This window comes from Chiloscyllium plagiosum, unplaced genomic scaffold (assembly GCF_037043375.1).
Source record: "Chiloscyllium plagiosum isolate Xiang-an unplaced genomic scaffold, Cpla_swu_hap1 HiC_scaffold_3, whole genome shotgun sequence".
Lineage (NCBI taxonomy): Eukaryota > Metazoa > Chordata > Chondrichthyes > Orectolobiformes > Hemiscylliidae > Chiloscyllium > Chiloscyllium plagiosum.
In genome coordinates this window covers 66,414,204-66,438,571 of record NW_028270141.1, presented here as the reverse complement: position 1 = coordinate 66,438,571, position 24,368 = coordinate 66,414,204, and the positions used below count along the sequence as shown (strand labels likewise).

The 24,368-nt window shown below is 41.0% G+C and overlaps 1 protein-coding gene across 7 annotated transcripts in view; it reads left to right on the top strand.

Annotated features, from left to right (window-relative positions):
* Nucleotides 1-24,368, top strand: part of LOC122543943 (intersectin-2-like) — a 198,362-nt gene that overhangs the window by 57,418 nt on the left and 116,576 nt on the right. For 6 of the 7 annotated variants that reach the window (XM_087980013.1, XM_087980002.1, XM_087980024.1 and 3 more), the window contains 3 exons: nucleotides 12,488-12,580; nucleotides 20,637-20,700; nucleotides 23,821-23,984. In XM_087980013.1, coding sequence (XP_087836139.1) covers nucleotides 12,488-12,580; nucleotides 20,637-20,700; nucleotides 23,821-23,984 — 321 coding nt within the window. The remainder of the gene's footprint in view (nucleotides 1-12,487; nucleotides 12,581-20,636; nucleotides 20,701-23,820; nucleotides 23,985-24,368) is intronic. The other variant, XM_087980028.1, reaches the window with a different exon arrangement.

The window sequence follows — 24,368 nt, the reverse complement described above, 5'->3', positions numbered from 1 at the left end:
CATTATCCCCCAGCATTTTTGCCACCTACAGTCAGACCCATCACCAAAAATATATTTCCCTCCCCATCTCTATCTGCGTTCGGCAGAGACCATACCCTCAGTGACTCCCTCATTAGGTCCACGCTCCTCACCAATCCACGTTATATACCCAACACCTTCCCCTGCCGCTGCAAAACCTGTACCCACACCTCCTTGTTCACCTCTGTCCAAGGCCCTGAATGATCATTTGAAATCCAGCACATCCACCCACTTCATTTACCACATCTGTTGCTCTCAGTGTGGTCTGCTCTATATCAAGGAGACAGTGTCAACTCGCGGAGCGGTTCAGGGAATATCTCTGGTCTGCACATCCCAACCAACCCCACTACCCTGTGGCCAATCGCTTCATCTCCTCCATGTCCCAACCCACACACACCCCAAATCAAAACTACCTGCTAACTGGAGGAAGAATGCCTCATCTTCTGCCTCGGGATCCTATAACCACACGGCATAAACATCAACTTCACTAGTTTTCCATATCTTCACACACCCCACCTCATCCCAGATCCACCTCCTCCAATTCAACACTGCCCTCTTGACCTGTCCTACCGGTCCATCTTCCTTCCCACCTATCCGCTCCACACTCCCCACCAACCTATCATAATCATCTCCCACCTGCATTCAACTATAACCTTCCCATCTACCTTCCCCAGCCCCCCCACACCCCCTATATTTATCTCAGCCCCCTGACCCCTCCACATTCTTGATGAAGCGGAAATAGGCTGAAAATGTGTGAAAATACATAAATATGTAATAGTACGAATCATTTGTAAATGTGTTTTGGCTTCAGTTCATTTGTATCATTACGTGTAGCGTACTCTGTCTTCATTATCCATGAGCGATAGGGGGATGGACTTCCTGTGGATAACAAAAAGCACACATACCATTCCGATGTACCTCTCCCGAGAATCCAAAGAGAATCCAATGCAGATCAGTCTAATGGGGGAGTCGAGATGCAGATCTGTGGGTAACAAATCGGTAAATAACAAGGGCTGAGTATAGTCATTGCATAGTTCATCAGTTGCTACATTTAAATGCATACTGATATACTTCAGAAGCACAGTCATTGTTATGATGGAGCAATTTTGGCAGATACTTTCCATACATTGAGCTTCAACAAACAAATTGCATAAATTATATCATAATCTTGTTTTAATTGTTTGAGGGACAGAAATGTTAGCTGGCCACCTAGAAAACCCCAATGCTCCTCTTGTAGTGCCATCAGATCTTTTAATTGTGAGACAGCAGTAGGATCTTGTTTAATGCCTTATTTGTAAAACAAGTCCTACAACAGTGCTGCGCTAAAATGCTAGTCTAGTTTTTGTGCACAACTGAGTGGAGCTTAAATCCACAACCTTCTGACTCAAAGGTGAGGTATTTTTAATTTTTCATGGGATGTGAGCATTTCTGGCTCGTGCCAGCATATATTGCCAATTCCTGATTGCCCTGCAGAAGATAGTCATGCACTGCTCTCTTGAACACTGCAGTCCTTGGGGTGTTGTAAGCAATCTTATGTATGATAATAGGAGAGATTGATCACTTGCAGAGTGCAGGTGACACTGAATTAGGCATAGGTCTGAACTTCCTGACTGTAGTATAGTTATAACATTTGTTGACGCACATATCATTGTTACAAAGGTCAAGTTTGCAAGTTGCTAGGTTACATAATCATTCAGCTATTGTTATACCGTAAACACCAGGACTAATTAAATGTTTATGCAGGATCTCGCAATTTGTTCCATACTATATTTGGAAGATAGCTTTTTAAAGAGGGCAGATATTAGATATCCAGCTTTGGTAATCTAGTGTTGTTTTCAGTTAAGATGGCTGATGGGTATGTTAATTTTAATACCATGCCCTTGACCCTCAAAAATCCTAAACAATATGATGAAATATCTTTTCTTGCAAATGTAAGTTGTGTTTGCAAATGAGATTGTATTTTTGATATTGCTGTTCCAAGTATGCTCCGTGTGATATCAGTTTGAAAAAAAAATCTCCCTTTTTTTTTCTATCATACTGTATTATTGAAAAGTACTGCTTTACTTTTGAAGTTATGGTTGTTTTAGCAAGGAACAAGGTGACCCAGTGAGCATGATGTCTAGATTGTGGTCACTGTTATGCAAACTAAAATTCTGTGGCCATTGTCTTGAATTGCATTGTTTTTCAGTAAATAATGTAATGTGTCTAAACATGCATGTGTTACAGGCACCTTGGAACTGAAGAATCTGAAATAGCAATATAACTGTGAAATGTTGAACTGCAATATTACATCAGTAAAATTACTTTTCATTAGAAAGAAAGTTCTAGTTTTTAGAGAAATAGCATGGAGTAACAGGTAAACTGGTGTGAAGAGCATTGTTTCAGTGACAAAAAAGCAGTCAGACCTTTGTTTTATGAAAAAAGGTTACATTTTCAGACAAGTAGGGCAGCAGATTCAATACACTGCTACAAAACTAATTTCCTGCATCATTTCAAATGTGCAACACCTTCCTCCCCACAAACATTGGTCCTTATGGTAAACTAGGAGAAAGTGAGGACTGCAGATGCTGGAGTACCAGAGTTGAAAAATGTGGTGCTGGAAAAACACAGCGGGCCAGGCAGTATCCAAGGAGCAGGTAAACACAGATTGGAGTTGGTTATCCAGAATAGCTGAGCATCAGCATTAGCATAGAACAATACAGCACAGAACAGGCCCTTCGGCCCACGATGTTGTGCCGAACATTTGTCCTAGCTTAAGCACCCATCCATGTACCTATCCAATTGCTGCTTAAAGGTCACCAAAGATTCTGACTCTACCACTCCCACAGGCAGCGCATTCCATGCTCCCACCACTCTCTGGGTAAAGAACCCACCCCTGACATCTCCCCTATACCTTCCACCCTTCACCTTAAATTTATGTCCCCTTGTAACACTCTGTTGTACCAGGGGAAAAAGTTTCTGACTGTCTACTCTATCTATTCCTCTAATCATCTTATAAACCTCTATCAAGTCACCCCTCATCCTTCGCCGTTCCAACGAGAAAAGGCCTAGCACTCTCAACCTATCCTCGTACGACCTATTCTCCATTCCAGGCAACATCCTGGTAAATCTTCTCTGCACCCTCTCCAAAGCTTCCACATCTTTCCTAAAATGAGGCGACCAGAACTGCACACAGTACTCCAAATGTGGCCTAACCAAAGTCCTGTACAGTTGCAACATCACTTCACGACTCTTGAATTCAATCCCTCTGCTAATGAACGCTAATACACCATAGGCCTTCTTACAAGCTCTATCCACCTGAGTGGCAACTTTCAAAGATCTATGAACATAGACCCCAAGATCCCTCTGTTCCTCCACCTCACTAAGAACCCTACCGTTAACCCTGTATTCCGCATTCTTATTTGTCTTTCCAAAATGGACAACCTCACACTTGGCAGGGTTGAACTCCATCTGCCACTCCTCAGCCCAGCTCTGCATCATATCCAAGTCCCTTTGCAGCCGACAACAGCCATCCTCACTATCCACAACTCCACCAATCTTCGTATCCTCTGCAAATTTACTGACCCACCCTTCGACTCCCTCATCCAAGTCATTAATAAAAATTACGAACAGCAGAGGACCAAGAACTGATCCCTGCGGAACTCCACTTGTAACTGGGCTCCAGGCTCAATATTTACCATCTACCACCACTCTCTGACTTCGACCGGTTAGCCAGTTTTCTATCCAATTGGCCAAATTTCCCTCTATCTCATGCCTCCTGACTTTCCGCATAAGCCTACCATGGGGAACCTTATCAAATGCCTTACTAAAATCCATGTATACTACATCCACTGCTCTACCCTCATCCACATGCTTGGTCACCTCCTCAAAGAATTCAATCAGAATTGTAAGGCAAGACCTACCCTTCACGAATCCGTGCTGGCTGTCCCTAATCAAGCAGTGCCTTTCCAGATACTCATAAATCCTATCCCTCAGTACCCTTTCCATTACTTTACCTACCACCGAAGTAAGACTAACTGGCCTGTAATTCCCGGGGTTATCCCTATTCCCTTTTTTGAACAGGGGCACAACATTCGCCACTCTCCAGTCCCCTGGTACCACCCCTGTTGACAGTGAAGATGAAAAGATCATTGCCAACGGTACTGCAATTTCCTCTCTTGCTTCCCACATAATCCTAGGATATATCCCATCAGGTCCGGGGGACTTGTCTATCCTCAAGTTGTTCAAAATATCCAACACATCTTCCTTCCTAACATGTATCTCCTCTAGTTTACCAGTCCGTTTCACACTCTCCTCTTCAACAATACGGTTCCTCTCATTCGTAAATACTGAAGAAAAGTACTCATTCAAGACCTCTCCTATCTCTTCCGACTCAATACACAGTCTCCCACTACTGTCCTTGATTGGACCTACCCACGTTCTCGTCATTCTCATGTTTCTCACATACGCATAAAATGCCGTTGGGCGGCACGGTGGCGCAGTGGTTAGCACTGCTGCCTCACAGCGCCAGAGACCCGGGTTCAATTCCCGCCTCAGGTGACTGACTGTGTGGAGTTTGCACATTCTCCCCGTGTCTGCGTGGGTTTCCTCCGGGTGCTCCGGTTTCCTCCCACAGTCACAAAGATGTGCAGGTCAGGTGAATTGGCCATGCTAAATTGCCCGTAGTGTTAGGTAAGGGGTAAATGTAGGGGTATGGGTGGGTTTCGCTTCGGTGGGTCGGTGTGGACTTGTTGGGCCGAAGGGCCTGTTTCCACACTGTAATGTAATGTAATCTAATCTAATCCTTGATCCTATCCGCCAGAGATTTTTCATGCCCTCTCTTGGCTCTCCTAATCCCTTTCTTCAGGTCCCTTCTGGCTATCCTGTAGCCCTCCACTGCTCTGTCTGAACCCTGTTTCCTCAACCTTATGTAAGCCTCCTTCTTCCTCTTTACAAGACATTCAACCTCCCTCATCAACCAAGGTTCCCTCACACGACCATTTCTTTCCTGCCTGACAGGTACATACATATCAAGGACACGTCGTATCTGTTCCTTGAAAAAGTTCCACATTTCCACGACATTCTTCCCCGACAGCCTATGCTCCCAACTTATGCTCCTCAGATCCTGTCTTACAGCATCGTAATTACCCTTCCCCCAATTGTAAAACCTACCCTGTTGCACCCACCTATCTCTCTCCATAACCAAGGTGAAAGTCACAGAATTGTGGTCACCATCACCAAAATGTTCACCCACTAACAAGCCCATCACTTGTCCCGGTTCATTACCGAGTACCAAATCCAAAATGGCCTCCCCTCTGGTCGGACAATCTACATACCGTGTTAGAAAAGCTTCCTGGACACACTGCACAAACACCACCCCATCCAATCTACTAGATCTAAAGAGCTTCCAGTCAATATTTGGGAAGTTGAAATCGCCCATGACTACTACCCTGTGGCTTCTGCACCTTTCCAAAATCTGTTTCCCAATCTGTTTCTCCACATCTCTGCTGCTATTGGGGGGCCTATAGTAAACACCCAACAAGGTGACTGCACCTTTCCTACTTCTGACTTCAGCCCATACTACCTCTAAAGGCAGATCCCCCTCGAACTGCCTTTCTGCAGCTGTTATACCATTTCTAATTAGCAACGCCACCCCCCCCCTCCTTTTTTACCACCCTCCCTAATCCTACTGAAACATCTGTAACCAGGAACCTCCAACAACCATTCCTGTCCCACTTCTATCCACGTTTCCGTGATGGCCACAACATCGTAGTCCCAGGTACCTATCCACGCCTTAAGTTCACCGACCTTATTTCTGATACTCCTTGCGTTGAAGTGTACGCACTTGAACCCATCTCTGTGTCCGCAAGTATTCCCTGTCCGTGCTACCTTCTTCACAGCCTCCCCACACACTTGGACATCCTGACAAACAGCTAGCCTACTTGCTGGACTACAAGTCCAGATCCATCCCCCTGCCAAATTAGTTTAAACCCCCCCGAAGATAGCTAGCAAACCTACCCCCCAGGATATTGGTACCCTTCTGGTTCAGGTGCAACCCGTCCTGCTTGTACAGGTCCCACCTTCCCCAGAATGCAGTCCAATTGTCCAAATACCTGAAGCCCTCCCTCCTACACCATCCTTGCAGCCACGTGTTCAATTGCACTCTCTCCCTATTCCTTGCCTCACTGTCACGTGGCACCGGCAACAACCCAGAGATGACGGCTCTGTCTGTCCTAGCTTTCAGCTTCCAGCCTAACTCCCTGAGCTCTTGAATGACCTCCCCACCTCTCTTCCTACCTATGTCATTGGTGTCAACGTGCACCACGACTTCTGGCTGCACACCCTCCCCCTTAAGGATTCTGAAGACGGTCCGAGACGTCTCGGACCCTGGCACCCGGGAGGCAACAAACCATCCGAGAGTCTCGCCCATGCCCACAGAATCGCCTGTCCGTCCCTCTAACTAGAGAGTCTCCTATAACTAGCGCTCTCCTCCTCTCCCCCTTTCCCTTCTGAGTCAAATATCAATCACTTACCTTCCCAACCAGCTCTGCGTTCCAACCTCACTTCCGCCTAGCTCGCGCCGCTCTCTGCTGAGAAAAGACTGTAAAACATTAGAAAATGGTAACTTCAGAGGGGGAGATCCTGCCTGATCTTTCTGAGAAAATAGTAACCAACATTGCTAGTGAGACGTCTTATAATGAAGACATTCCTAGATTTCACATAGGCAACTAATAAAGTGGATGATGGTGCAGTGGTGGGAAAGTTCGTGGTCTAATCATTCCATATGGTCCATCTAATGCCCAGGATTTATGTGGGAGATGGAAGCATGGTAGCTGTATAGTTAGAATTGCTGTTTAACAACACCAGGGACTGGGCAATTGTTTGTGTGGAGTTTGCAAGTTCTCCCCATGTCTTCATGGGTTTCCTCTGGGTGCTGCAGTTTCCTCTCACTGTGCAAATAATGCACGTTAGGTAGGTTGGCCATGCAAAATTACCCTGTATTGTCCAGGGATATGCAGTCTAGGTGGATGAGACATGTTAAATGTTGATTTTATTTTATTTATTGTCACCTTGTATCTTGTTCAAAATTACAGTGAAAAATAGCGTTGCCACTCTCCAGTGCCATTTCAAAACACAAAAATAAACCAAAACAGAATATAAAGACAGAAAAATAAAGAAAGGGTCTAACTTGACAATCCTTCTTGTTAAGTGCTCTGTCATGGGCCTGGTGGCCAGGCGCGCATCTCCTTCATGTGGGTGGGGTGGGGTGGGGTGGGGTGGTGTAGACTCGATAGAGCAAATGGCCCCTCTCTGCACTGTAGGGATTCTATAATTCTAATTTAAATGAAAGACTTGGAATTTAAAGTCATAGAGATGTACAGCACGGAAACAGACCCTTCGGTCCAACCCGTCCATGCCGACCAGATATCCCAGCCCAGTCTAGTCCCACCTGCCAGCACCCAGCCCATATCTCTCCAAACCCTTCCTATTCATATACCCATCCAAATGCCTCTTAAATGTTGCAATTGTACCAGCCTCCTCCACATCCTCTGGCAGCTCATTCCATACACGTACCATCCTCTGTGTGAAAAGGTTGCCCCTTAGGTCTCTTTTATTACTTTTCCCCTCTCACCCTAAACGTATGCCCTCTAGTTCTGGACTCCCCGACCCCAGGGAAAAGACTTTGTCTATTTATCCTATCCATGCCCCTCATAATTCTGTAAACCTCTATAAAGTCACCCCATAGCCTCTGACACTCCAGGGAAAACAGCCCCAGCCTCTCTTTATAGCTCATATCCTCCAACCCTGGCAACATCCTTGTAAATCTTTTCTGAACCCTTTTAAGTTTCACAACATCTTTCCAAAAGGAAGGAGGCCAGAATTGCACACAATATTCCATCAGTGGCCTAACCAATGTCCTGTACAGCTGCAGCATGACCTCCCAACTCCTGTACTCAATACTCTGGCCAATAAAGGACAGCATACCAAACACCGCCTTCACTATCCTATCTACCTGTGACTCCACTTTCAAGGAGCTATGAACCTGCACTCCAAGGTCTCCTTATCCAGCAACACTCCCTAGGACCTTACCATTAAGTGTATAAGTCTTGCTAAGATTTATAATAGTGACCATGGGCTGATTATTTTATTTTTATAAAGACCCACTTGGTTCATTAATGTCCTGATGGGAGGAAAATTTGTCATCCTTATCTGATTTGGCTTGCAGACCCCAAAACCAACCGAGATCGTCATCAGTCTTGACTGGCCTCTGAAATGGCCTAGCGAGCCACTCACTAGAATAGAAGTTAGGGTTGGGTGACAAATGCTGGCTTTTTCAGCAGTACCTACATCCTATGATAGAATAAAAAATAAAATGTTCTCATGCACTTTAGTTTCATCTCAAAGCTGTGAAAATGCAAGGTGAACCTCAGCAATGGATAAATAACCAAAACACTAATAGTTACACTTTGGAGGATTAGTGTTGAGGTGCGGAGAAGTACAGATTGGGATATCCAGAGTTCAGTAATGTGACCACTGCAGTTTCATATTAGCATAAATAAGGTGGATTCAGAAAGTTGATATAGTTATTTGAATCAACCTGTTCTGACATGTTATGATCCACCTCTGGGGCGGGTGGGATTTGAACCTTCTGACCCAGTGGTTAGGGACACTATCACTATGTCACAAGAACCATCAAAGAAGCTGTAACCACTAGGCCACTTCATCAGATGTCACATTGAATACTGTAAGGTGATTTGGATGGTTGCATTAAATAGCTTGAATAGTTTTCCTCATACATGATGGATTTTCTTGTATTATGGTCTTGTATATTTATATTGTTTTTTTGACTTGTTGCACACGGTTTGCTACACATATGCGCTTGAAATTAGCATCAAAAGTAAACTTATAATTAGCTCGGCCATCTGTAGTTTTGAGTTTTGAACACGCTTCCATTTTCATTTTCTGTCTGCAAAAAAAAAAATTGTGAAAGATTGGGTTGATTTCATTACCCATTAGTAAGTTGAATGTTCAACATGGGTTTGTTATACTGATCTACAAGTTTCAATCAGCCAATTTTGTTCTTTTAATAGTTTTGTTTGCTGCCCGGAATTTACAGTGTACAGTTTTAGAGCAATTGTTCATGTAGACGTTTGTTGATAGTAGTTACAATAATATTTTTATTGTGACATTATTTATATTCAAGATGACCCCCGAATCATGATGTTCCGTTCAGGACTTGTGAAGTGGTTATTATTATTGCCACGTGGTGTAATCAAGTTTCTGAATAATTTAATATTGGCAATTAGTTTAAATTGTTAGTTCCTTTTGAACTTCTGTGTGTTACATTTATGTTACAGATCCTCTAAAAATTCTCAGCCAGAGGGTTTTGGGAATCTGGAATGTACTACCTGAGGCAGGAAACTTCAGCCTTTAAAAAGAACTTGGATGAGCAGGTTGGGCCAAGTGCTGGAAAATGAGATGAGTGTGCACTTTGAGTAGTTTTTATTGGTGCAGATACAATGGGCCTCTTCTATACTGTCAGATTTTATGATTTGTCTATTCCAGAAAGGAAGGTGATAGAAAACAGGAAACTGCAGGCCAAATAGTCTGACATTTGTCCTAGGCAAAATGCTGGAATTCATTACTAAGGAAGTTATAGCAAGGCCGTTACTTAATGCAATCCATCAGGGTCAGCATGATTTTATGAAGGCAATATCCTGTTTGGCCCATTATTATTATGATTGCACACTGTCATGATATGTTACTTCTGTTCAGTCTGACTGTGTTACCTTCCTTCTGGGCACGTGTATGTGACTGTTATTGCTGACAGAGTGCACACCAAAGACAATCAACGGCAGTGAGATGTTACGCAGTCTTTGGCAAACAGTTGTAATACCTCATGTTTTCTTCCCATTTTCTGGGCGAAGCTACTATATCTGAGATGTAATTATTTTGATTTAGGGTGATTGATTTATATTTCAGAGTTTGAATTTTGAACGAGTGCCGTTTGGGCTTTGGTCTGTGTGTATTAGGATTTTAGTGATTAACTTGTTAGGGCAAAGATAAGACTGCAGCATTTGTAATAACCTTGAGCTAGAAGTGCTGAATGGAAGATCCAGCTTGGTCTTCTCCAGACCTGCCCAACATCCCAACATGCCAGTCTTCAGCTAATTTGATTTACTCCATGTCATGTCAACAATGACAGGTGACACTGGATACTATAAAAGTATGGGTCCTGACAGCATTCTGGCAAATGTCCTGAAGATGTGACCCAGTTGTTCTCCCTATTCCTATGTGGGTTTCCTCCAGGTACTCGGGTTACCTCCCACAGTCCAAAGATATGTGGAATAGGTGGGTTTGCTATGGTAAATTGTCCTCAGTGTTCAGGAATGTGCAGGCTCGGGGGGTTAGCCAGATAAATGTGGGGTTATAGAGATAGGGTGAGGGGGTTGGGAGTTGGGTGGGATGCTGTTTGGAAGGGCAGTGTGGATTCCATGGGTTGAATGGCCTCTTTCTACAACAGAGTAGTTCTATGAATCTGTGAGCTTGTCATGAACCTTACCAAGCTGTTCTAATACAGCTACAACACTGGCGTCTACCCAACAATGTGGAAAATTACCCAGGTATGTCCTGTGCACAAAGGACCAGTACAACCTGACCAATTACTGCTCCATTAGTCTACCTTGCGATCATCAGTTAAATGGTCGAAGAGGTAGCAATAACCTGTTCACCAGTGCTCTGGCAGGACCACTCAGGGTTCCATCAAAGCCACTCAGCTTCTCATATCAGTATAGTTCTAGTTCAAACATGGATAAAAGAGCTTATTTCCCGTGGTGAGAAGCCCTTGTCAAGGTGCCAAGACTGCATTTGACCAACTGTGACATTGAAGACCCCTAGAAAACCTGGAATCAGCACGTATCAGGCAGTCATACCTGGCACAAAGGAATTTGGTAATGGTAGTTGGAGGTCAGTCATCTCAGTTCCAGGGTAGCTCTGCAGGAGTTTCACAGTGCCGTGTCCTCGCCCCAAACATCCTCCGCTGATAATTACACAATGTTCAGATACCGAAGTAGTCAGATCCGGCAGTAAGACATAGACAATATCCAGGCCTCGGCTGACAAGTAGCACATAAGATCGGCACATAAGATGCCAGCAACAATCTTCCAAGTCTAGTTATTGAGCTTCAAAACTGAATCCACTTTTTTTTTTCTGTGCATTTTTAGATTTCAACCTACTTTGTGTAAAAATCACAGGTGCAAAGTCATACCATTGTTACTGGGATGCTGTCACTTTAATAGGTTATTTTGTCCTTTTTTTGAGAGGTTGTAATGCAGAGATGCTGAGCTGTCTGCTGAGGACCATTTGAGTAAACAGCTTTTTTTAACAGCCTGAATGGGTGTGGCCAACTTTCACAGATCCAGATTTCTGGAGTTTGTTTTTTTTAAATCATGCTAGCATTGATCTTTATGGAACACTGCTTTCTACCATTCAGTCTGCAAAAAACGCCCTTTGCCTCAAATTTCAGTTTTTTCTTTCAGGTTTCTAACCATGTAACTGTTTGTCTCCTTATTCCATTACCACCTTTGTCATGAGTCTCCTGTGCAGTGCCTTATAAAAAGCCTTTTGAAAAGTCAAATATGTGGCATCCAATGCACCCCCCTTGTTTATTCTTTCTGTAAACTGTTCAAACATCTCAATCACTTTACCTAAGATTTTCAGAATCTGTGCCTACTTTTTTAAAATACTTTTTAGTTCTCAATTTTTTAAATCATTTTTAAATGTATATTTTGATACCATTGCCATCACTGGCACTATGCTGATTGGTCTGTAGTTCCCAAGTCTCATGTTAGCTCCACAGCACAAATTTTTTCCTGGGTTTTGCTGAACCATGTGTATTGGATGCTCATAGTTTGATCATCTTGACAATCTTGCCGGAGTTCTTGAAGGAAAGGATTGCTGCATTGCCACCTGGTGGATATCTTTATAAATGCACTGACAATTTGATAGATGAGCTTAATTTAGTCATGTGAAATGTTAAATGAGGGACTATTACAGTTAATTTCCAGGTATTTCCTTGGACTTGTCCCTGCTCCAGTACCACACTTTAATTGGAAGTATGGTGAAATATCAAGTTTGAGAAGGTTCTCATCCAGTCAGTCACAGAAGTTTATTCAGACAGGGTTCTCTACTCTTATAGGATGTGTATTTTAATATGAGTAATAGCAAATCTTTGGGACTGAGGCCAGAGACAAGGGAATTGAGTCAGATCTATGGAGTAAAAGAGTCTTGAGTCCCAGTCTGCTATGAAAGTAAGGTTGAGTGTAATGAGAACCTTGGGCTTGAGGGATGAACCTAATGACTTGTGAAATGAAGGACAGTAGATATGATTTCACCCCACATGGAAATTCTAAAGCCCATCCTTTTGTGAAGTATAGTCAAGTTAATTGCAAACTATCTATGCATTTCCTTGTGTATGTTTATTTTACAGGTGGTCCAAACATGTGGGCTATCACTTCTGATGAGCGAGTCAAACATGACCAGCAATTTTTAAGTCTTAAACCACTTGGAGGGTTACTTTCAGGTATGTGTCCACTAGAACTTCGAGAACTCAGTGCTCTTAAAAAAAAATACTTTTAATATCTGCCCAAGACTGTCCGCTGCGATGCAACAGCTCTTGTGTGAAGTCAATGTGGTTTTCTTATTATACTAGTACAGATTCTGTGGTCTAACCACACTTGATGAAATACGGTCAAGTAAAAATCAGTTGTCCAGATTTTACAGGTATAATGACAGTGACACTGTGAATGTTTTCAGTTATTACAATACTCTGAAATTGACAGCAACTTTTTGATTCTGCATACGTACCATTACGTGTGAACGTCCACGTCATGGATTTCCTTGCTGCTTGACACAATGCACTATTGAAATCTCCATAGGTGGCAATGTTTTAAAAATAAATCTGACAAGAACTTCACCTAACTACTATTAATTAATATCTGTGGCCCTAAAAAACTAACCTAATAGTTGTATGATGTTATGTTTGTTTTTCCCATTGTGATTTAAAATTCTATAGTATTTTGCTGTATTGTTTTGTTCAGGTTTATGGTACTTCAGTTCATTAAGGTAGTGCCCTGGGCCTTTAAGTCTCTTTGGTCCTTCACTTTTTATGAATTTTGCACTCGGTTCCATTTCGCTTTATGGTTTGCTTTCTGTGAGAAGTCCGCCAATGGATTACAAAGAGATCTTGATCAATTGGATGAAGGGACTGAGGAATAGCTGATAAATGCAAGGTATTGTATCTTGGTAAAATAAACAAGGGCAGGACTATACAATTAAAAGGAGGTCCTATGTTGTGTTGTAGAATAGAGACACCTGGGTTTCAATATATAATTCTTTGAAGTTTGCATCACTTGAAAAAAGGGTGTTTAAGAAACCATTTAATGTGCTTGTCTTCAGTGCTCAGACCATTGAGGATAGGGGTTGGGAAGTCATGTTTTGATTGTACAGGACGTTGGTGAGGCCTCTTCTGGAGTATTGTCTCCAGTTCTTCTCACCCTGTTATGCTGAGGTGGAGCTGCTCGAGAAAAGATTTACCAGGATGTTGCTGGGAATAAAGGGTTTGAGTCTTAAGGAGAGGCTGGATAGACTGGGTTTTTTTTTTCACTGGAGCATAGGAGGTTTAGGGTTCACCTTGCAGAAATTTATAAAATAATGAGGGGTGTAGATGAGGTGAATGGTAGGTGTGTTTTCTCTAGGATGGGGAATTTCAAGACTAGGGGCCATGTTTTTAAGATGAGAGGAGAATGATTTATAGAGGACATGCGGGGCAATATTTTTTATATAGTGTGGTTCATATGTGGAATGAACTTTCAGAGGAAATGATAAATACAGATATAATTAGAATGTTTAAAAGACATTTAGATAAGTACATGAATTGAAAATGTTTGGAGGGATATGAACCAAACACAGGCAGGTAGGACAGGTTTAGTTTGTGATTATGGTTGGCATGGACTAGTTGGACTGAAGTATCTGTTTCCATGCTATATGTCTCTGACTAATTGGACTCGACTTAATAATGTCACTCTTTCTGGATGTCAGAGATCCCATTGACGTTACACCAGAATTAAGTTGGAAAAAGTGAAGGCCAGACCATGGGGATGTTTAGATCATTCATTTTTGTTAGTTGATCATAAAACCCAGCCCAACAGGTCAGAATTGTAAACATCTCAGCTAAGTATTTCAGAGATTGTATTACAGCTAATTGAAATTTTAAAATGCTTTTTGACCTGTTGGACTAATATTAACTTTATAGAAGCGCTGACTGGTATACGGAACTTGTCATTGTAGACTCGAAGTGCCTTTTCTGGCTGTATGAATCTATGAATTTACAAAAGAATGCAGTATCCATTATTGGATGAATCTCCGTGATAGAATTGGTGGAAGTATTAATGTGGTTTGATTGTTGGTCTGTTCATCATTTCTGTAATTCGATTAGTTCATTGTTGATTACTCTAAATCTGTTAAAATTTTCATAAAACTAATAGATACTAAGCTCAAACCTGAGAACATCCTCATGTTCTCTTTCCCCTTACCTTTCTTGATGCAACAGTAGTAGTATTGTCATCTAACTTTAATTCACTGTTTTTGACTAAAATCTATTTAATTTAACTTTTTAATTTGAGTTCTCAATTTGGAACAAGGTTGTATATCTTTTCTCAGATTTTTTTCCCATTGTAACATATGGTAACTATTATTCAAACAAAAAGATACCTTTAAACACAAATGATTTATAATATACTGGAATCATTAATTTTCATTACAATATTAAAAAGCAATAATTTGTAACAGGCACTTCGAAAGATAATATTCTTTCCTACATCTTAACACTGTAAAACATTCCCAACAAGCTACAGTTAAGGAATTTAAAAATATACCAATTAACTAATTTTTCATGGCCTCTTCATACTCTTTTTGAACATTGAAATGTCCTAAACAGATTTCCCTCTAAGTTGTGTGGCCACACAGTCTCTGGGAACCTTATCTGTTCCCAGAAGCTGTTGCTGTGTACAGACCTTAGAGGTCTGCACAGTGGCAATTAAAATTGCACGGAAGTGATCACATACCATCAGTTCTTTCTATAGATTCCTTAACTGGAAAATAGTAAATGGACTACTAACTTCCTTGGTTATGCATTTGCTGTAATGATGGTTGATGTTTTTAAAAATTCTTTCATGGAATGTGACTGGCAAGGCAAATTTTCTTGTCACTCTTTAATTGCCTTTTGAGAACGTGGTGTTTAGCTGCCTTCTTGAACTACTACAGACCAGCTGGTGCAGGAACTCTTGCAGTGATGTCAGGAAGGGTGTTCCAGTTTTGATCCTCGGCAGTAGAGGAATGACAGTGTAAGTCCAAGTCAGGATAGTATGTAACTTGGAAGGGAACTTGCATTAATGCTGTCCACATGCATCTCCTGCTTGTGAACTCTGACCACTAGGTTAGGAAGTGTTGTATAGGGCCCTTATGAGTTGCTGCAGTGCATCTTCTAGATATTAGACATTGTTTTCTCTCTGCATCTGTCATGGGGAGATGATTCTTTAAATTGGTTCATGAAGTGCCAATGTTATGAACTTGCTTTACCCTGGATGGTGTCGAATTTGTTTTGGAGTCAAACACATCCAGTCAATTGGAGAGTATTTCATCTGACCTTTTCTTGAACATGGTGGTTAGGGTTTAAAGAATTGAGAGGTATGTTTTTCGCTTCAGAATTCCTACCGTCTGGATCTTGTAGCCATACTATTTGAGGCTCATCCTGTTAAGTTTCTGGTCGGTGATAGTCCTAGGATGTTGGGATTGGGGATTGAGTAATGGGAAGTTGTACATTCTCCCTTATTGGCTATGATCGTTGTCTGACACTTGTGTGACACAAATATTAACAACAAGGAACTCAGACCTGAATGTTATTCACATCTTGTTGCATGCGGAAACAGACTGCTTCATTATCTGAGGAGTTGTGAATGATAGAGAACAGTGAAATAATCAGCAAAGATCCCCTCTCCTGATCGTATGATGGAGGAAACAAAGCAGCTCGAAATAGTTGTGCCCTGGGCACTACCTTAATGAACCCAAGCATCTATGTACTGGGACTGAGATGACTGACCTCCAAAAACCACACCATCTCCCTTTGTGCTAGGTATGACACCAACCAGTGGAAAGATTTCCTCATTGATTCTAAATTTGCTTTGTGCTCCCAGATACCGCACTCAGCCAATTGCTGTCTTGATGTCAAGTATAGTCACCAAGTCTGTAATGAGCAGTGGAACCCAAATTGAGAATCAATTAACAGGGTAATGCTTTAAGAGTGCCTCTTGTTAGCACTGTCAAAGACATTCTCCATCACTTTGCTAACAATCAACAAGAGGCTGATAAAGCAGCAATTAGCTGGATTGCATTTGTGCTTTTTTTTGTAGATGCGATATCCCCAGCATTTTATCCAAGTGATAATACCACTTGGGGCGGCACGTTGGCTCAGTGGTTAGCACTGCTGCCTCTCAGCACCAGGGCCCCAGATTCAATTCCAGCCTCAGGCAGCTGCCTGTGTGGAGTTTGCATATTCTCCCATTGTCTGCGTGGGTTTTCTCCGGGTGTTCCGGTTTCCTCCCACAATCCAAAGATGTGCAGGTTAAATGAATTAGTCATGCTAAATTGCCCATAGTGCTAGGTGCTAGTCAGAGGGAAATGGGTCTGGGTGGGTTACTCTTCGGAGGGTCAGTGTGGGCCGAAGGGCTTGTTTCCGCACTGTAGGGAATCTAACCTAATCTAATCATTATGCCGTCATCCTCCCTGAAAAGGAGGGATTGAATTATGAACAAAGGCAAACAGGTTGGGATGCTGCTCAAGGAGTTAAAGAATGAGAGGCGATCTCATTGAAACATATATGATTCTTAAGGAGCTTGACGGGGTAAATGCTGCGAGGATGTTTCCCCTCCTGGGAGAGTCTAAGATGAGAGGAAATAGTCGCAGAATAAAGGAGTGCCCGTCTGAGGTGAGTAGTTTCTTTTCTGAGAGTTGAGAGTCTTTGGAAAGTATGGTCAGAGATCTATGGGGCTAGAGTGCTTGTGTATGTTTAAGGCTGAGATAGATTCTTGATCAGTAGGGGAATTAAAGGGGAAGGTCAGGAAAATAGATGTGTGGGAGTGTCAAATGAGCCATGGTCCTGTTGAATGGCAGAGCAGGCTCCTGTTCCTATTTCTTATGGTCATCTGCCCTGAGCCTCATCTGAGTTGGCTGCAGTAATAATGTATCTAGCTCCTGTTCCGTTTCAAGACACAGTTCACTGTATTTGTTTGAGCCTCCAAGATAGAAGATCCACACCAATGACTTAGACTTAGTATTACTGTTGTAGAGACACAGGAGGCAAACAAAACACTGCAGTTTCCCTTAGTCAATGTTCCAGCATCTGTTGACCAGCTAGAGATCTCTCCAGATCTCAGTTCATCTTGTATAACCTATTCTAATATACAGAGTATTTGAGAAAAAAGTTATTTTTTCTCTTTTAGCTCTACCTCATTGCAACTATTGATTTGTTTCAAAGATGATTAATGGTAAAAATGTAAACTGGTAATTTACTGTTGAGAGTGTGGTGTTGGAAAAGCACAGCAAATCAGGCAGCATCCGAGGAGCAGCGAATCAACGTTTTGACCATAAGCCCTTCATTGGAATTGCCCAAACATCAATTCTCCTGCTTCTCGGATGCTGTGCTTTTCCAGCACCACACTCTCGACTCTGATCTCCAGCATCTGCTCACTTTATCCTGGTAATTTACTGGCTTGTATCAATTGGGTTGATAACTACTTCCTGCTCATATATTTCAGCTAATTGGAATAATGATGAACTTCATAACTTATTTTTCCAGTTAGAAATTGGACTAAATTTTCTGTTAAATTAGGTAAGTTTTCTTTGCTTAAATGAATAATTCTCATAAGTGATCTGATATTACAATTTATTCCAGCTTTAACCTTAAGAAGTCCAGACTGCTTTATTTCTTTTGGTTGTTAAAGCTAATGATTTAATTTTAAAGCTTATGCTACACCTGGGTCAGTTGCTTCGGGTGACTTTCTACAAAGAGGGCCATAGCTGTAAAGCTTGAAACCAGAGACCAGTAACTGCCCAGATGGATTCTGACATAAATAATGCTGAAGGAACTGTTTTTTTTAAAGGTGTGAATGATGAATTTATTGATCATGAGTTTTTATACCAACTCACATGGGCAAAACATTTATTACTTGGCAATGAATTTGTCCTGACTTTGCTATTGTATAGGTTTGGTTCAGTGTACTTAAATCTTTGTAACTGAATATGCACCATGAGGGAAGCAATGATATCACTGTTATATTTGTTAGAGTAGAAAATGTGTTGCTGGAAAAGCGCAGCAGGACAGGCAGCATCCAAGGAACAGGAAAATCGACGTTTCGGGCATAAGCTGTATTTGTTAGAGTAGCCAACCTTTGAGAGTGCAGTACATGCCACTAGAATATGTTTCGATTAGAAAACCAGCAAAACCTGATTAACCAGTGCAGGTAAAGCTTGAAAAGCACCTGATTATTAACCTCTAATGCAAAAAGGAAATATTATGCAGGTTCTGTGACATGATAAGTGAACCCAACAATTCTTCATGATTGCATAAAGGCAAAATTCCAAATGTTGCCACTACCGAATAGAAGCTGTGTTTCTGTGGGTCAAGGGGCAAGTTGCTGAAAAATTCTTAACATTTTGCATTAAATGTTTTCTGCTAAATTTTAAGATGTCTTGCATTTCAGTTTTAAAAAACAAAAGAAGTGAATTTGTTGCAATAGAGGTAACTAGGTGTCCACTTTCTGAAAAACGTGTTTGCCCATTGCATGCACCCAAATCCATTCCTCTGGCACTTTGCTGCAAAACTCCGAACTCTGTCACACTAGTCCAGAGGCTGGATGGAATTCATATGCCCATCCTTTGGGAGGCCCTGTCCTGAACCCTTCCTTATTCATATTGGCACTGAGCTCCTCTTGCTTCAACAATTTAACCTGATACTCCCAATCCTCCTCACCTTCCTCCTCCTGCCCATTCCCTCCTCCACCATCCCACCTCTTCCTCCTTCACCCCCCCACCTCTTGTTTCTCCTCCACTCCTGCCGACTTACACTAATATTAGTTTGCCACCCGCACTCACCATTAGCAGTTCAAATACAAACATGATTATAATTCTGTAGAAGAGTAAGTAGCACCAGATGGAATACAACACAGTTTTTTTTGCATCATTTATAGAATATTGTGGGAACCATAGCAGAAGTGGAATAAAAATTCTCTTGATTACAGGCAAAGATGGGAGGATACAGCTGTGAAATACTTGAGCAAATTAGGTGTGAATTCATTGGAGCCAGAGAAAGTTCAAAGGGACATCAAATAAAATTATTCCAGGATTTGGGAAGTTAAATAAAAATCGTTTCTACTGGTTAGTGAATTAACAACATGAAAGCACAAATTTTCTACAAAGATAAAGTCAGATTGGAAGGAATTTTTCCATAGAAAGCATATGAAATACACTTCAAATGATTCTTGAAGCGAGATTGATTAAGATATTTAAGAAGAAATTAATTTTGCATTTCAAGAAGATTAGTCAAGATTACAGGAAAAGCCAAATCAGACGGATATTATTTAGTAACTAGAAATCTTTATCTAAGACTCTATAACATTTTATGCGTCTTTATGTAACACTCTTGAGAACAATATTGTAGAGTGCTTTACACCAAGTAGCATATACAGAGATGAAGGGAATATATAGGTCACTGTTGGGAAATGAAGACATAATCAAAAGGCATAATTTAAAGATCATTTTGAAAGCTGACTATCTTTTGACCAGTGAAGAGTTGTTGGGAAGCTACTGTAGATGATCCAGTGTAGGGAGCTGAAAGATCTTAGATCCGTGATGAGTAGTGAAAGCAAGGAGTAGTATATCCAGTATTTGGAGACATTTTTCAGGCTGGAAGAGGTTGCAGCATCAAAATGCGTGAAAACAACCTCAAGGATTGTCCAGCTGAGTTTCAGGTACTGAAAAATCAGTGGAACTAGGTGGAGACATATAGGAGTAAGGTTTTGGGCTTTGTGCAAGTTACAGCTGTCTGTTATTTTTGTTACAGAAAGAAATGGAATCTTTGAAAATATTTAGAAAGTATCCCCAGGATCCAGAACCTCAACCTGAGCTACAAATCTTCTCAAAACTTGTTAAAGAATCCCCACTTTAGTGAGGTTATATTGTGTGAAAGCCAGGAAGCACACGTGGATAATATTTAAGAAGTCAAGCCTTGAGACTGTGGCTGTGAACGAGTGTGTCAATCACAACCATTGAGGAGTGAGCAACAATGGGCATATTTTGGAGATACAGGTCTTCAGCCCAGTACAGCAACAGAGGCGTGACAATTTCTTTCCTGAGCAAACTTTGCATGGGGCAAGTCACAACACTGCGCATGCATAAGTTTGTGATTGTTTGCACTTTTTATTTTTCTGAGATTCAAGTTGCAATGTCTCATTGAGATGAAACTGTAGTTATGTAGTGATTTATAAATTGTTATATTAAAATATGTTTATTTTAATGCTTCACAGGTGACCAAGCTCGAAATTTCTTTCTGCAGTCTGGTTTGCCAAAGTTAGTACTGGCTGAGATATGGTGAGTATGAAAACCGACCTTAAAATAGGTCACTTCATTTTCGCAGTGATCTCTTTATTGTATTTGAACTGCAGGCGCTGAAACAAGTAAATGTAATGCAGAATTTATAATCCAACATAATGTGAAAACTGGGACTGGGTCTTTGTCCAACCAAATGGTTTTTTAAACTAGTGACGAAAGATCTGAGTGAAGCCTTGTCTATCCAAATTTACTTTTAGCAACCACCAGTTAAGCTAACCAGACTGCCTTGTTCTCTTCGTAAACAAGCCTGTGTAGCTGTATATTACTGTATTTATTCTGCTTGTGAAGAGACTTTTTGTTATTCCTGTGTGTCTCAGTTGCTAAATGGTAATTGATCTTTTTCATGTCTTTAAAAAAAAGTTAATTTGCCATTTATTGCATATCTTGTTTTGTAAAACCTGATTGGGATATAATACTTAAACCTCAGTTATAGTCCTGATGTTTTGATCTGGTCCTTTTATGCATTGAGGCTGATATGCTGTGATGTTTTCTTCTGATTGTTGTGTACCAGTAATTGATCTGTACTTAGTGTGCTGTACTTGGCACTCAGTGATCCCTTCACTTGGAAGGGAAAAATCTATTATTTTACTACTGATTGTTCTCCATAGTTTTAAACAACAAATCTCTGACTATGACAGCTTGTGCTCATAAACCAGATCCCATATAGAGGTATAATTTTAAAGATCTGATTATATGAATGTTTCCTGTAATTAAAAATCACTATTTTGAGTTGTCCTGCATTGTGTTCTGTATTGCGTACAAATTGACTTATGAATGAACTTGGGAATTGAAAGCGTTCGCAGTGGTAATATTCCCACTGTAAACTTGACTGAAATCCTAACAGAAATCCTGTGTAGATGATAAATATAAATGCTCATCTATGTGTTCAAGTTCTTTCACAGCTTCAGTCCTCTGCATCTCTGAAACTTTCTCCAGTTCTAATACTCTTCATAGTCCCTGTGCTTCTGCAGTATATAAAGTAATAGAGATGTACAGCATGGAAACACATTCTTTGGTCCAACTCATTCATGCCGACCAGATATTGTAAATTAATCTAGTCCCATTTGCTAGCACTTGGCCCATATACCTCTTAAACCTTCTTAGTCATATACCCATCCAGATGCCTTTTAAATGTAAGAGTTGTACCAACTTCCACCACTTCCTCTGGCAGCTCATTCCCTACAGATACCACCTTCCGTGTGAAAAAGTTGCCCCTTAGGTCCCTTTTAAATTTCTCACCTCTCACCCTAAACCTATTTCTAGACTACCCCCAACCCAAGGAAAAGACTTTGTTTATTTACCCTATCCAAGAACCTCCGCCGCTCCAGGGAAAACAGCCCCAACCTCCTCAGCCTCTCCCTATAGCTCAAAGCTTCCAATCCTGGCAACATGCTTGTAAATCTTTTCTGAACCCCTCCAAGTTTCACAGCCTCCTTCGTGAGGAGGACAACTAGAATTGGACACAATATTCCAAAAGTGGCCTAACCAATGTCCTCTACAGCCGCAACGTGACCTCCCAACACTTATACTCAATGCACTGACTTATAATGGCAAGCATACCAAACGCCGCCCTCTGTCCTGTCTACCTGAAACTCCACTTTCAAGGAGCTATGAACCTGCACTCCAAGGTCTCTTTGTTCAGCAACAATCCGTAGGACCTTACCATTAAGTCCTGCCCTGATTTGCCTTTCCAAAATGCAGCACCTCAAATTTGACCCCAAATCCATCAAATTGTTGGTCAACTGCAACTCACTGTTTTTCTAAGTTGGAAGCAAAAACATGCTCAAAAATTTGTCAATTTTTACTGCAGCTCCATTTTTTAATCTTTTCAATAAAGTTTCCTTCCCTGCCAGAGCATTGAAATAGAATATCAAAGTATCTTTTTAGAAATGGCATTCTGTTTGTATCATCCAATGTACTAAAATTGGCTTTGCTTGATTCCACTCTGAATCCATCCATGGTGAAATCACATCCAACAAAGGCTTCTTTATGTGCCCCACATTGTTTTCTCTATCGCCAAAAGATTTGATCTGTTCCAAACTTAGAGGCAACGTCCACATGTATGTTGACGACAACTGACACTACCTCCTATTTCTCCCAGACCTATAGTATTTCTGTAATCAGACTACCCACTTCATCATGGAAAAGTTTCATTTACTAATTAAACTAAGAAATTCAATGTTGTCATCTTTAGCCCACAGCACAACCTCTGTAGCATTTCCAACAATTAATTTCATCTCCCCAAGCATAGTATCAGTCTAAACCTGACTGCTTGCAATTTCAGCACCCTTTGACCTGATTTTCTGAAACCCATATCGTGTTTATCATAAAATCTGCTTATATCCACCTCCATGAGTGCCCAGTCCTATTGCTGATGCAGCTTGCTTTGTTTAAATGCTTATCTGTTCCTTTGTCATTTTCAGATTTAAATAAATGGTCTCCCGGTTATGTCTTCAATTACTCCCTTTTCTGTAAACTTCAGCTCATTTTAGAAGCCGATGTCAGTATTCAATTCCAGAAAAAATTGTGCTTCTCGTTATCCTTTTCTGACAGCATTGATTTCTTCCCTGCCAGTATCTCATATTTAAAATTCTGATCTTTGTGTTTTAAATCACTTTAAGTCCTTGCCTTTTTAAAGTTTTAACCTGCTTGTTGCAATGTTCCCCAACACATTTTGATTTTCTTTGTCGATGCATTTTGCTAACATTCACAATTGTGCCTTCAGGTGCCTATGCTTCATGGAGTTTTCATCTTCAATCTCTCCAATTTTATACCTCCTTTTTCTCCTTTAAGCTGCAATAGGTTTATTTACTTCCAAAATGCATTCATGCCCACTCTAAAATGTCCTATGTCCATCAATGGTATCCAAAAGGGCAACTTCCTTCTCCAAAAGGGAACCCTATATATCCAAGGAACCCCACAAAGCTTGCACATGATCCTACCTTTTCTAATCTTCATATGTGATTTTCCCCGCTCCCACTGATATTTAGGCATGACTGGACCAGCTACTGCTTTATATGAGCATTAGCCTCCACTGGAACATGGATGTCCAAGTCCATGCAATATAAGTTGTCAATTTTTTTCTTCCCTTCTATATAGGACCCTGGCAGACCTGAACAAGGATGGAAAGATGGACCAGCAGGAATTTTCCATAGCAATGAAATTGATCAAGATGACCCTTCAAGGCCACCCGGTGCCGACAACACTTCCAATCATTATGAAACACCCACCAATCCCTTCACCCTTGGGCTCTGCACGATTTGGTAAATAAAATCTTCCAAATAAACGTAGAGTGGACTATTAAAGTATTGTATTCGGTCCTCATATTATATCTTAATGCATCTGCATTGATTGTAATTGGTTTAATAAAGATGGTTTTGGGGCAATAAATATTTGTGCTTTCTTAATCTTGCATGTAGCAATGTGTGTTGAGAATTGAAATGAACTATAATCTTCAAGTGAAGTGAGGTTAGAACAAATGTATACTAATGCAATTCATATCCATTAGAAAATTTTAAATGCTGCCCTTATTTTAACTTTTTTATTTTACATATTTTAATGTAATTAAGTATGATTTCAGTAATCATGAGTTTGCAGTTTAATGTTATGTAATTTAGTGTGCTTCCCCCAAGAATACCATAATTCAA